This window comes from Alligator mississippiensis, chromosome 4 (genome assembly GCF_030867095.1).
Source record: "Alligator mississippiensis isolate rAllMis1 chromosome 4, rAllMis1, whole genome shotgun sequence".
Taxonomy (NCBI): Eukaryota; Metazoa; Chordata; order Crocodylia; family Alligatoridae; genus Alligator; species Alligator mississippiensis.
In genome coordinates, this window is record NC_081827.1 from 102,772,745 (window position 1) to 102,786,931 (window position 14,187).

The 14,187-nt window shown below is 39.8% G+C and overlaps 1 protein-coding gene across 2 annotated transcripts in view; it reads left to right on the plus strand.

Moving 5' to 3' along the window:
* The window catches only part of LARGE1 (LARGE xylosyl- and glucuronyltransferase 1), a 424,798-nt gene that overhangs the window by 228,125 nt on the left and 182,486 nt on the right, over nucleotides 1-14,187 (plus strand). For both annotated transcript variants that reach the window (XM_059726428.1, XM_014608235.3), the window contains exon 5: nucleotides 12,773-12,896. In XM_059726428.1, coding sequence (XP_059582411.1) covers nucleotides 12,773-12,896 — 124 coding nt within the window. The remainder of the gene's footprint in view (nucleotides 1-12,772; nucleotides 12,897-14,187) is intronic.

Below are 14,187 nucleotides of genomic sequence, written 5' to 3' on the forward strand. Positions count from 1 at the left end.
CTACCTTGGTGAGACTCATCTAGGAGGCTCCTGGGATGTGTGGTGCAGTTGTTAGATATCTTTCGTTATGGGAGCAAGGGCTATGTCTTGCTGATCATGTTTGAGTGCTGTAAAATAATAACATAATAATAATAATAATGTTCGTTAAGCTCAGGCTTATTAGCAGTTTATGGCACAGCAGTAGTAAGGAATTTGAGATATGCTGGGTATTCTGCTCTCCCAGCCTTCAGTTTACACTCTGATTTTGCTGGAGACATCTTTATCATAAGTAATGTGTTCGCCAAGGCTCAGATTCTGAAGCCTCCTGGCTTCAGTGGAATTGTTTGCAACTCTCCACCAGAGGGTTTCACAGTCTGGCCCAAACACATTTAACACAGTTATATCTAGAGATCTGATAATTTTGAAAGGCGCGAGGAAGACAGCATATCCAGTTATGATGGCCAGAGGCACTTCCAGAAAACTGAAGTGGTGTGCAATGGTGTATGCTAACGTCATGTCAGTTGTTCAGCTTGGTAAGGGACAACAAAGAGATTTTTACCTGTGGGAGAATTAGATAGGAACAATGTTGGAAACGGGTAGAAAGAAATCAGCCCTTCTGACTAAGTCAGGGTAGACAGACCAATGAAGTGTGCTTAGAGAACATTTTGCTAGGGATGCAAGTTCCATACTCCTCTTTGTTGGGAAAATTAACTGACAGTAGGAGTGTCCTTTTTGAAGTCAGCGGGCATAATTCTACAGCTTGCACAGTCAGAACAGTGGTGTTTTATTCTCACCTGCATTTATTTGCATGGGTTAAAATGACTGTACAGGGGACAAGGTAATAAAATCAGGACCAACAAGACAATATTTGTGGAGTACTAAGTGTGAGTAGAGTATTGGAATCTAGCTTGAAATATGGCCACAGTAGCTAAGGCATATACTAGAAGAAACTTGGGATGTTTCAACATGCAGAGCTGAACTGGATTAACATGAGGTATGACTTTTTTTAGACCAACTTAATTAAACAGATGCAAAAAGCTGTGGGGATGTTATGGTAGTGTGAGAGTGATGTTTTATCCATGATGGTCCAGAAATTATGTGAGAAGCAAGGATTTTGGTGGGTGATATCTTTTATTGGACCAAGTGCATGGCTGGGATAAAGTGCAGATATCATTTCATTTTAAATCAGGTTCATTGCAGGCATACAATCTTAAGTATTAAATGAGAGACAACAGAGCTATACAGAGAAACAGCTAGGGAGTTCAAAGAGACATTATTGGCCAGTATGCTAGTCAGGGGTTTCCCAGGGTGGATTGATCTTATTACTTTTACATTTTTAGAATGTTAGAAAATGGTGAATGATATCTTGCTTATTTACTAGATAATTAATTCCTTGCTCATGATTTGCCAAGCAGCTGCATTTAGATGCTAACTGGAATTTAATTAAACACACAAAACTGCAAATAAAAAATATTTTTATTAATTAAAGCAGCCCTAACTATTGTGGGATCATATGAAAGTCAGGCTGGAAGGGACCTCACCATATATTTTGGATACATTAAGTACGCTTACCAAAGCATGTTTTACATTTGCAAGTGATTTATAGAACAGCAGGATTGACTGTAGTTGGTGAATTACACTGATAATTTCCAATTAGCCTGGGAACATTTTAATCTATGCCTAAGTGAAAGCGACTGGAACTGAAGTTCCTACTTACCTGAGAGGGCAGACATGTGAGACATTTACTACCTAGTAAATTGCCTTTACCACATAGTAAAATTGGATTAGGATACTCCATACTCAACCGTGCTATGTAGGAAATCACTGAAATCAAGGATAAAGTTACCACATGAAAAATGTTTAGTAACTTTACTATGCAGGGATTTGCTATACAGAATATGTCATGTGTCCATACCGCAAGTCAATTTTATGCCAAAGTAGCAGTTTGCTCAATAAACACTGGCTCCTCCACCATCTGGTGGCTAGGCACTATAACAAAATAAGTCATATTGCAGACAGCAAGCTTGGGAAAGCTGACTGTGTGTTTGCTGCTCACTATAGTAAATTTACTATAGAGTAAAAGCTGGAGTATGTTACTTTAGTATCAAGTTTCCAAAATTTGTTGCAACTTTCCGGTTAGAGGAAACTGTAGCAGAATGAGACCATCCAAGTAGGCACAGTAGAGGATCCTGATGATACATCAGGGTTGCCTGGAGTCGGAGATGGTCTCTCAAAGCCTGTGATGACTGCCAGCCTCTTTGGCCAATAGCATATTCTTTTGAACCCTCTTCTCCACCTCCCTGGACAAGCCCTTAACATGGCAATGACTTCCTGGGCACGTCTACATATGCATTTGCTCTGGGGTGGGTTTACTCTAGAGTAGACCAGGGATGGGCAGGGAGCACGGGGCCAGGAAATAGCTATCTCTTTGTGGGGACTGGGAGATTGCTTTGCCACTGGAGCCTAGGTGAGGATAGTGTCCCCCTGCCCTGGCAGCAAGGAGCTCCTGGCCCCAGCTTCCCGATCAGGGTCAGGGGACTTGGAAAGAGCTGCAGGGGAGAGGCAGGTCCCAGCCCCTCCTGCAGCTCTTTCCAAGCCCCACACCTTGATCACCTGAACGGGGCATGGGCCTGGGAGCTGCCCCTGACTGGGGACAGTTCCTAGCCCCCACTCCACAATTGCATGGTAGGGGCTGGGAGCCTATTCCCAGCCCCCACTACAGGATTGCAGAGCTACGGCTGGGAACAATCTCCCTGAGACTGGGGAGCCCTGCTGCCAGGGCATGGGGACATTGTCCCTGCCTAGACTCCAGTGCCCGGGCAGGGGCAATCTACCACCTTGTGCTGCCCGGCTGACCAGGAGCAAGTTTGCTCCCAGTCAAGTATCTACACATGCACTACTGTTGTTAATCTTGAGTAAACTTGCTACTTGCATTAGCTTGTAGCAAATTTATTCATGACTGGAGCCAGTTACTGTGCAGTAAGTGTCTGCACGTGTAGATATGGATGCTTACTGCACAGTAATCAGCTCTACTGTGCAGTAAAGCATCTCATGTAGATGTGCCTACTGTGCCATATTAGTAAAACCAGTGCTGAAAAATTAAATGTTTTCCATTATTCTTTATATAAAAAAGTACATGGACTGCAATTAAAATTTTGGATAAAAAGCTAGATTCAGCATTTCTATTTCTCATTTAAATGTTTTAAGAGATTTTAATATACTTAGAGGGGTTTTTTAATCAATTTTGAACAACCCTGATTTTTGGTGCAGGGGTTGTTCTGTAGACTTCACAACACAGGAGACTCTTAAATTCTAACACACTGCATGACTCTGTGCTTAGACAAGGCCTTGATAAATACTATTTCTAGAGTTTCAGAGGGAAACTAGAGATTATTAGGGGTGTATTCTCTGGCATCCCTAAAGCAATGATAGTTGATACTACAGAAGGCATGACAGGGATAAATCACCCATGATATACCCCGTTCACTCCACTTCTGCCACTGTCAGAGACAGGATACAGGCCTAGGTGGGTCATTGATCAGACCCAATATGGCACTTCTTATGTACTTATATTCACGGCATGAAATAGAAACTTTCCTTATTAATAAATCATCTTTGAAGGATTTGACAGAAGCAGTCAGTTCATAGAACTCTTCTACCAAGATGAGCACAGTAAAGGAACGTGTCAGAAAGAACAGCAATAAAAAGAGCCTCGATCAAGTTTTAAGATATACTTTTAAAATTTAAAAAGATATTAATGTTAAAAAAATCTATCTGTTCTTTATTAAAACTTTAAAATATTTAACGTAAACTGAGTTTTTATTGTATTGATCATGAGCTTTTCTGCCTAGGATTTTCTTTTTAAAGACTTTTTTGGAGATATCAAATATTTATGTTGAAGTGATTGTTTCTTCCCAGAGATCAACTACTTTTATCCCTTCATCTCTTAGCCTTTTTCTCCATTTTTGAAGGCTCCACATTACTTCATTCATGGTTCCTGCTGCTCTACAACCAATAGGCACCTTACTGCCTAAAGAAGTGTGTTCCCTTTCATTTTACTTAAAGAAAACAAGTTCTTTTTTTCTTAGCTTTAATGAGGGACAACATTGTAGAGACTTCTCACCATGAATAGTTTGGGAAGTGTATTTACATTCTTTAAAGAAAAAAAAATATCAATATGGGCATTTCTGAGCTTCCTGGAATTCATTTCCCTGTAGGGTGCGATTGTCCTTTAAGGCTACCAATACAGCCTCTCTCAAGGTTTTGCTTTGCTTGGTCAAGCCTAAGTTAGGTTTAGTTAACACATTTATTAAGCCTTACTTAAATCAATCCTCTCCCTACTTTCAATGCAGTATAACATCTCATTATATCGAAACGCAAATCGAGACAAATCTGAATCAGCCTTGCAGAATAACTAGAAGCCAAATATTCTAATATGGGGGGGGAAAAACAGTGTGCGGGGGAAGGGAAGAAATGGCTGCATAATTCTTTCCTATCTTCCTGAAAAAGCAAGAGGGGATCTGGCACTGTAAACACCCACTGACTCGAGACCAGTGTCTTAGCAACACTTCCTCCTTGTATCACTTTTTTCAGGGGGATAGAGGTAGGTATGGTTACCATACCTCTGGATTTTCCTGGACATGTCCACTTTTTGGGTCCCCCCCATCTCCATCTGGATGTGTTTTTTGGTTGTTTTTTTTGGGGGGGGGGAGGGGGGAGGGTTTTTTTTAATATCAACAGATGTCTGGGATTTTGCTCTGCTCATCATCGGAAGTTTTTCCTGGCACTTTGCAGCTTGTCCTAGCAAGGAGCTGCTTGGGGCTGGGGAGGGCAATTGGAGGCAAGGGGCATCACATGCTCTGCACATGCACATGGCTGGCTTGCAGCCAGGCAGGGTGGTGGGAGCAGCCCTGACAGCTGCATGCAGGTAAGTCTATGGGGTGGGGAGAGGGTGGGGGGCTTGGAAAGCCAGGGGTTGGGGACTGAAGGACACTAGCCTGGTCTGGGGGGCAGGGTATCCTGGGTCAAGAGTGAGGGACAGCAGTAGGGCTGTTGGTTGTGATTTGGGAGTGAGGGCCAGGACACGGCACGGGCATATCACTGCCCTCTCCCCCTGACAAGTGTCCTCTTTTTTTAAACTGGAAATATGGTAACCCTAGTAAGGAGAAAGTAAAAAAAGAAATTTTATCAGATATTTTTAGCTGAAAATTGATTTGAACTTAAACTGAGGTTCTTGAATTGTGTTCTTTGTGAAAATGATGCCATCTGGAAAAAATGGCATGCATTTTAAAGGTTAGGAAGATAGAAAAAAAGGCTCCTTGTTCCTTAGTAAGAGCTGTTTAACTGGATAAAAACCTTGGTTCAGGTCTCACTGGTTCATTATGAGGAGTCAGGTGGAAACAGCTGATTGGTTTAGAAAGCAAGTACATTTCGTGTTAGCTGTTGCTTTAAAGTCTTACTGAAGGGTCACAAGTGAAAATTGACTTGGAGGTGCCTCTTCCTAATCCCCATATGTGCACTACAATATTTAGCATGGTTGGCAGTATCTTGTTGGGGAACTTGAATAGCCAGGGGTGATACAGGTCAGAGATGAGTTGCATAGAGGGATCTGTGTATGTATGGTAGGGGAGAATCTTTCTTGCTCTATATCTGGCTGTCAATTGATGTTATTAATGCCTCGCTTTTATGATCTCTAAATTCACTCTCAAATATATATTTAAAAAGAGTAAAATGTACATGCCTCCAAGCATATTGTCAAAGTCTTTTCTTTAGATGCTTCTGATCATAAATGTTCAACCAGACCTGATCTAACAGGTGGAGGATTTAACACTGCCAGCAACAAAGAAAAATGGAAAAATTGTGCTGTGTAACTGAAATAATAGATTGCAAGAAAATGGACCTGTTATAACACAGACAGACACTGAGTAACTTCCTCTGAGACAGTCTTGCCAATGCACCTCAGTCCTTCCCTATCACCCCTCAAACACATCTTGCTGTTTGAGTGATTGGCTTCTTCCAAACAAACACACTCATTGTCTACTCTTCTGCTAGGCTTCATTCAGGGTTCATTTGTAACAGCACTGATTGCAGTGAATTTATCTGGTAGTCATGCAGATGTCACCATGCTTTTATTGCCATTTCATTGTGATTTAGCAATTAAAGGGTGCTTCAGCTGGAGTGTCACTGTATTTTTATACAAAAGAGGTCCCTAGACTGTCCTATACAGTCTGTGGCAAATTTCTGAGAAAAGAACATCATGTCAGTTTAATCACCTTCCCTCCTTTGCATTTACATATTTATTATACCCCTACCTTTGTGCTGGAGTGCAGTAGAGAAAAACAAAAGATGTCAGGAATGCTGGGTCATTAGGAATGAAGGCTACAGGAGTTTCTAAAGATGGAGCGTTCTATCACTTTTCCCCATTTGTGAATGTGGAGAAAATCCGGTATACGGAGGATTTTAGCTCTTCACAGGTCACAGCTACAAACACTGAGACTGTGATTCCAGTTATACCATGGAGATCATGAAACAGAGACAAAGCAACTTGTCCAAGCCATTTGGGAAACTGTTTTTGTATACAGGCTCCAGGGAGTAGGAAGAAGACTATGAGGAGGAGAAAAAGGAGATGTATGGTTTAGTGAGGTTAGAGTCTTCCTTACTGGAACACCAGTGGTTCAACACTACTTCATTCCCATATGAAAATGAGTTTTTGGTCCTGGTTTTGTCTTAGAAAGCATATGCTCCTGTCACACAATTGCAACAGCTTTTAACACAGTTTGACATAATTGACAGTCTGTTCTCGAGGGAGACTCACCAGAACTGAAATAGCAGTTTTCAGACTGATAAATATGCATTGACAGTGCTGCGTGGGGGAAGCTTTTAGAGTCAGTCTTTCATTCTGGCTTGTAACATTCCTGCTCTCCAGTCATGGACATCTGAATCCTTAGTTATTCCAGTTTTTATAAAAGCGTTGTGATGTAGACGGGCCTTTGTACATGCCACAAAATTGGCCTTTAAAGTGGCTTAAATGCTCTTTTCACCACTAATGGCATTGCTGTTTGCACGTTCAGCGGCGTATTCTGCTTTAATGGTGTTGCTGTTTGCATGCTCGGTGACATATTCCACTTTAAATGACTTTGGTACATAGAAAGATAAAACACCTCTGAGATGTTTTAGTTTACTACCTAACAAAGTGCAACAGTGCATGGGGTGTGTGTCGTCCCCCCCCCCCCCCCCGCCCTCCGAACTGAAGAGACAATTAAGGATGGGGGTTTAGTTTGGTTTAGTTCTTCCTAAATTGAAGCGGTGTTTTTAAAAACCCACTTTTTCAGTTTAGGGAGAACTAAACTGAATTAAACCCCCGTGGCATGTACAAGCAGCTGATGAGTTTCCAGAGAGGGCCAGGTTGAAACTACAAAACTAATTTCATTTGTGACCTAAGTAAAACTTTAAACATAGTTTTACCAAGGCAAAAGAATAAACACTAAGTTATTACAAGTGTCTGATGGGTTGGCTAAGTCGGTGGGAAATTTTTTTGAAAGTACCTAAATTCCATTTTCAAACATGACATAAGGGATCCTGGATTCAGTTGACTTTCAAGACAAGTTATGCATCTCTTTTTTGGCCCAAGTCACTTGGAAATGGGAGTTAGGCTTCAGATTTACTTAGGCTTTTAAATTTTTTTCCCCCCAATATGTCTAACATTATTATGTTATGGAATTTCTTACAAATACTGTAAAGAAATTCATATGTTACTACTCTATGTTGCTAAGTTCCACCTCCCGCCCCCATAGGTTTGCTTTACCTAGAGTACTTTTAAGTATTTCTTCTCTAGATCTTTCACAAGTTGTATGTTCTTTATCTAAAAGGGTACCAAACGCATTGTTGCCTGAATGAGCAAATGTAGGCCTCAATCCTGCAAACATCTAGTAATAAACTTTTTAAGTCTCTCCAATAACTTTAATAACACGATTAACAAGCTTAAAACTGAGCATAGGCACAACTGTTTGCAGTAATTGAACATTCTTAACCCAAACGGAATGGACATAAACCAAGATCAATTGTATAATGTAAGTAACATCTAATTTCTGAATAGAAGACACAAGTCAATACTGGATGGTAATTAAATGTTGTATCAAGTCATGTCTATATCCCAGGGAGACCATTTTGCTGTAAAGGATTTAATTTAGGAGTTCAAGACCTCTGTCATTGTTTAATTTCCTTAAACTTGTCAATCTATTTTAATTGGAGTTTCTTTCTTCAGAAAATCGAATATGGTACCTGTTTGTTCCATTAGATATATCTGTAATAGTTCATCTTCTTTTGCTTTGCTTTCATCCATAATAATATAGAATTAAGGGAGAAAACAGGGTTTTTTCCTCCCCTTCAGTGAAATAGGTTATCTGTACACACCTCACTTAATTTCCAAAGTTCTTTTATGTCAGCACAAAACAAGAATATATGAGAGGGGGTGGTTCGTTCCACTTTATGATCTCTCCAAAAGTTTGGGGAGCAGGTAGTTTTTAATCAATACTATACGTGTAGGGTTAAGAAAAATCTTTAATGATTTTTCCATTGAAGTTCTCTCCATGTGAGAGATGGTTTGTCATATGGTCACTGAAACAGATTTTTCCCAAGCTGTCTGTTATAATTTCTTTTTGAAGTTTTTGTATCCATTTGTTATAGCTATAAAAAGTATTACCTTGTTGTGTTTCTCTTAATAAAGTATAGCTTTTGGAATTAAATCCCCTGGGCTACTGACCTTTATGTACTTTTAGAAAATACATTTTTTTCAGGTGTGGAGGGAGAGAGGATCATGCAACCAAGCAGCTGTTTTAGAATTGCTAACAATTGAGCTACCTATTAGTACAGAAAAAAAGGACAGGAGTGAAACTTGTCTGCCCATTTCTTTTTTTCTATTACACATCTTTATATTTAACTCTGTGACAGTGGCTACTTCAAAGAAAATGAACCAAAACCTCATCTGGCTTTTGAGGAAAGTGATTTTTTTCCACAGGATAGATATGCTTCTTAGATATTGTTTATGCTATCAAATCGGGGGGAGGGTGTATTTTTAAATCCCTTTCCTCAAAAGCCAAATAAAGAAAGTTTTGGGCCAAAATTTTCTAACACAGGTGCTTAAAATTAACCTTAAGTCTATATTTAGCAACCTGAATGAATTCTCTGGTTTCCAGACTTGCTCAACCCCTTAAGGTCCACTGAAGTAGATAGGCAATCAAGAATTTTAAAAATCAAGCCATGGGTTTAGGAGCCTATTTTTAGGCATCCATTCTGTAAAAATAAATTTTAAGAACTCCTGGTGTTCAATTTTCCCATTCCAGAAAAAATAATCCCTTACTACACTTTTGATCTGCTCAAATGTTAGAGGCTCCTTCTCTATGGAATCTACTCTAAGCAGTGTTTAAACTGTGTGCAAAAAATAGTCAGGTATATGATTTGATTGACTGTTAAGACAGGGCCTTAGACCACTATAAAGCCTGTAACAAATAGGCACAGCCAGACAGGAGGCTAGCCTGACTGGTACACCCCAGGACTAGGCAGCACCCCTGCCCCCCCCAGACCAGCCAGCTCCCCTCTTCCACCTGGAATCACTTGCCTCCAGCTGTCTGCACAAATGTTTGCACATGGTGGAACCTGACTCAGGTTTATGTGGCTTAAAGTAAGCCACCTAACTTGAGACAGGTCTGAGTGCTTGTTTCTACCCCCAGAAAGCTTTATCCTTCATCGTTTGAGGAACAAAAGGCCAGAAGTGACTTCCTGCATCACTTCATTCCATCCCCTGCTATTGTAGGCGACCACATTGTATGAAACCTTTCATAAAGCAAGTGAGTTCTGTTTTATTAAGTAGCTAAATATTTTTTGTCCCTACTGATTCTATTGGAAGGCTGTTTCAGCATCACCGCTTTGTTGTTATAGGCTAATTTATTCATGGCTGGTTTATACCCATTTATTTTTAACCAGCAACAAAGGAAGGTCAGATAAACGGTAAAGGCTTTTGTGGGATTTCAGCATTGCAATAAAGTATTTTGGGTTTTGTTCAATGTCTGATTACATAGTTAAAACCACTTCACAGAAGGTATGCCATGGCAGGTTGCACAGGTTGGCTGTATCTGAGCAGCTCACTGGAAGCTGTGCTGGTGACATACATTCATAATTGTTAAACTTCTGTTTTGCATCTAACACATCCCTTCCCTTTAAAGGAATCTTTGCCATGATTTAACATCTTGAAAGTGATTTTAAGAATACAGCTATGTCTTTCTTCTTTTACCCAGCAGGAGCTAAACTAAAGAAAATGTCCATATTTCCATTTAAGTTTCAAATGTGTTGAGTCATTAAAAGAAGTATGAAATGCTTGTAGACATCTGAATTTCTTTATATACAAATTAATTTTTTCCTGGTTTGAAAAGAGAGGAAACTAATTTGTTTTTCTCGGTTTTACTCTTTCTCCACCATAATTTGAATGAGGTGAATTAATGACTCGAAAAGGTGGGAACATCTTCCTGTTGCTCTTGCTTTGCCAAGCAAAATATAACTTCAGAAGTGAAATCAACCTCAAATTTTGTTGGGTAGAAGAACCTATAGAATTCTTATACTTATGGCCACTCACCTTGAGCTTTTCCCTTGCTGGTCCTCAGATTCACTGATGCTGTACTTTGTTTCCCCTTGGCCTTTTCTCTGCCAGTGAAATGTTTTTTCTAATCTCTGCTACTCTCTTTCTCCTGGCAAGGTGCCTAGTCTCTCTTGCTAGGAAATCTAGATAAGTCATGGTGTCTTCTCTTTTCTCATGCTGGTCGGATGAAGCAGACATAATTGCTTTGGTCCCTTTGGTTTTGTATTGGGATTCTAGTAGCTATTCATTTATTTTCTAGCATTCCCTCTCCCCTCCCCAGGCCAGGGCATGCTAGAGATTAAAAACCCTCTCTGTTCTCCTTGGAGTACTGCCATGGTTTCATTCATTTCATATAAATGAATAAGATTAAATGAAGCCCTGAACTTATTCCACTACCCTGATTTTCCATTCTTTGATAGGCTTCTTAACTGCACTTTGTATACCTTTTCCTTGAGCGTGTGACCCAATTCACTCCCCTACTGAAGTCAAGGGAATGACTTCAGTGGTGCTGCATTAGATTCCAGTTGCAGAAAGCTTGTCTTTCTGGCATTGGAAGACTGGCCTAATGTCACCATAATGATCTTTTATTTTTGCTGGGACAAACTATTTTATTATATTCTGTTTATTTTATACATTCTTGAATGCATATGTTACGATATTTGTTTCCTTTCTTCCCTAGACACTAATATTTAGGTTCTCTCGTTGAACACCGTCAAAATAAAAACAATGTGTAGGGAGAGAAATCTTTTTCTAGGATGTGGATCACGGAAGAGGAAACACTTTTGACATTTTCAGTGAAACCAAATCAAAGTATAATGGAAACGCATTGGCCTAAACTCACATGAGTTTCCCTTGTTCTTGTTTGTGTGGCACAATTTAGTAGCATCAGCTACCTTCCATCTTACCCAGCATCTGAAATTAAATGTTCCTCTGTTGTGGATGAAAAATATCAGTTGACAAGTACACCCATTTACCTTTATAAATTCCACATAAATGAGACTCCATTATGTTTCCCTGGGGATTGAAAGAAGGTTGAGCTGATGCTAAAGGCTAAATGGACCATCTGTCTTCTTACTGACTTTCACACACTCCCATCCCTCTCTGCTGACTGAAGTTGCTAGCCTTTGGATAAATATGCAATACCCCCTCTCACTACAAATCATTACTAAATTCCACTGACAGGTCTCCATACTCCTACCGCAGAAGTTGAATAAAGACCAAGCTGTTGCTTTTTCTCGCCCAAAGAGGGAAGCAAGGAGAGGTGATTTAACCATGGCATTTGTAATGTCAGAGCTCCTATTGCAGTAAAAAAGGAATTATGTAAGCTTTATCATACCTTTGACTCAGGTTAGCTTTGTCTTATCACTCATCCTGGCTTGATATATTTGATTTAGCTCAACTCAAATCAATATTTGTCTGAACCCAAATCTGACACATTTTAAAGCAAAATATTTTCTTTGAGCTTGGTTTCTTCCAACACTTCCTTCCCCTTAAGGGTAGAGACAAGAGGAGATTTGCAATTCCCAGTCAATCTATTTACTGAGCCCCTTTATAGTTTCAGTAGCTAGAAGGCATTGATTTGGAACAGCCAGCTTGGTTCTCCTAGGATGGCTGGCTATACCCAACGTCTGCTCTGAATCACTGGTGTGTGTAAGCTCAATGGTCCTAGAATATCACCTCATTTTTTGGTGATTATTTTTTTAACCTCTCCTCTTCCTCCTTTCCCAAGGGCAAATATTCTCATCAGAGAGAGAAATAACCAGGGTGACTCAGAAAACTAAATGCCATCATATTGTCAGGTCAGGTCCCTTAAGGGGGATTGTCTTTATAGGCTGTAAAGAATCAAATTGGACTTTATGGCCAGATCCTGTGCTGACGTGCATAAGCATGCTCTGTTGGAATCAATAGAACTACATTTATTTATATCGGGTGAGGAACTGGTTCTGTATTTCTACTATGAGTATTGTTAATTCGTTTACTGTTGATTTTTACTGTGATAATGTCTAGGAGCCCCAGTTATGGAGCAGTGCTTTGCGATTCTTGCTGTTCCATATTATGTATGCAAAAGTAGATGGGGTAAAGTTTGTAAATTCTAATGTTTTTGATTTATAATTTAAACTACAAATGTTTTAACCAGTGTGTATGTCTCCCTTTTGACATCAGGCGAAACCCTCTTCACTTCCACCTCATCGCAGATGCTATTGCGAAACAGATTCTGGCAACCCTCTTCCAAACCTGGATGGTCCCTGCTGTGCGCATAGACTTCTATGATGCAGATGAACTCAAGGTAAAAACAGGCCAAACAAATGTGTACTCAAGCTGTTCTGGTTTCTCTTTCTTGATTTATCTGGTGATTTGGATTTGGCCATATGGATGAAAGAATTTCAGTTTCTCTGAATAGGGTTTCAGCTCAACTTAACCAGAGCTGCTTGCTGTAGTGCACAGATCATTGCAGATACCACATTGCTAGTGCCACATATAGTCCAGAAGCCCTAAAATTCTTCTTGCTGTGCAGGAGATTCTGTGCCCTTAAGGATAAATTGCATCAAATCACATTCTTTTCCTGATTAAAAAAAAAAAAATCCCCTTTCAGGAAAGATACAGTCTTAAACCTCTTGTACTGTAACTACCTATCATTTGGTAGAAGTACTCAGTCTTTCAGGATTCCGAAGGCATATATGTAAACCACTGTAAGTACAACATACTCTGCCCCATATTGATATTTTTTTAAAAAGAAAAAAAGTAGCTGCATTGTTTGGATACCTTTTCTAAAGGATTAGTTATGAAGCAATGAGGGCTCTATCAGTGTAAAAAGCATTGCTCACTCTAAGCATAAAGTAATTATCTTTTTGCAGAGTTATGAAGTTTAAATTAGATCACAAAGGCTCAGTGTTGAGTTTCTGGGCTGCACGTTTCCCAGCTGTGGACATTGATCTTGCTATTCAAAATTGAGCATTTGGAGATGGTGGCAGTAATTTATATAGCCAGTCAGCCTTTCCAGTGCCCAACTTGATCAACATCCTATAGAAAGGGAAAAACAAAATTAGCAAACTGCTATGCTAATTAAGGTAAAATCAAAGCATGCCACTTGCTAGGATCTTGAGAGTAAAATGTTGTGGAAAGAGATGACAGAAGGAAAAGATGATCTTTGAGATTTGGTTCATCACTGTTTTTATTTAATATCCTTTCAACATTTAGCAACAATCAGATACTAACCTAGGTAGGGAGCTACCATCCTTCTGGTCATTAAATGCACACAGACAGAAAGACATTAATGTGTCTATATTGTATGTGCTACACTGTAGATGGTAGGGCAAAAACAGTACAAAATTAGCTTTTCCATTCAGGTAGGATTGTCTTTTGTCTTTTTCTTATGCTCTTTTAGGTCTGGGTGACACTGCTTACCTACAGAGAAACCACGGGAGCTTATTAGGTGTCGTTAATGTTATGCGCAGAAACTATCTTCCCAGTCCTGCTGTTCTTGCTTATAGTATGCCTTACTATACAAGCAGTTCCACAAACTTCAGTAGCCACATCAGAGTGTAGGAGATAATTCTCAATGTAGCTGAATATGACAA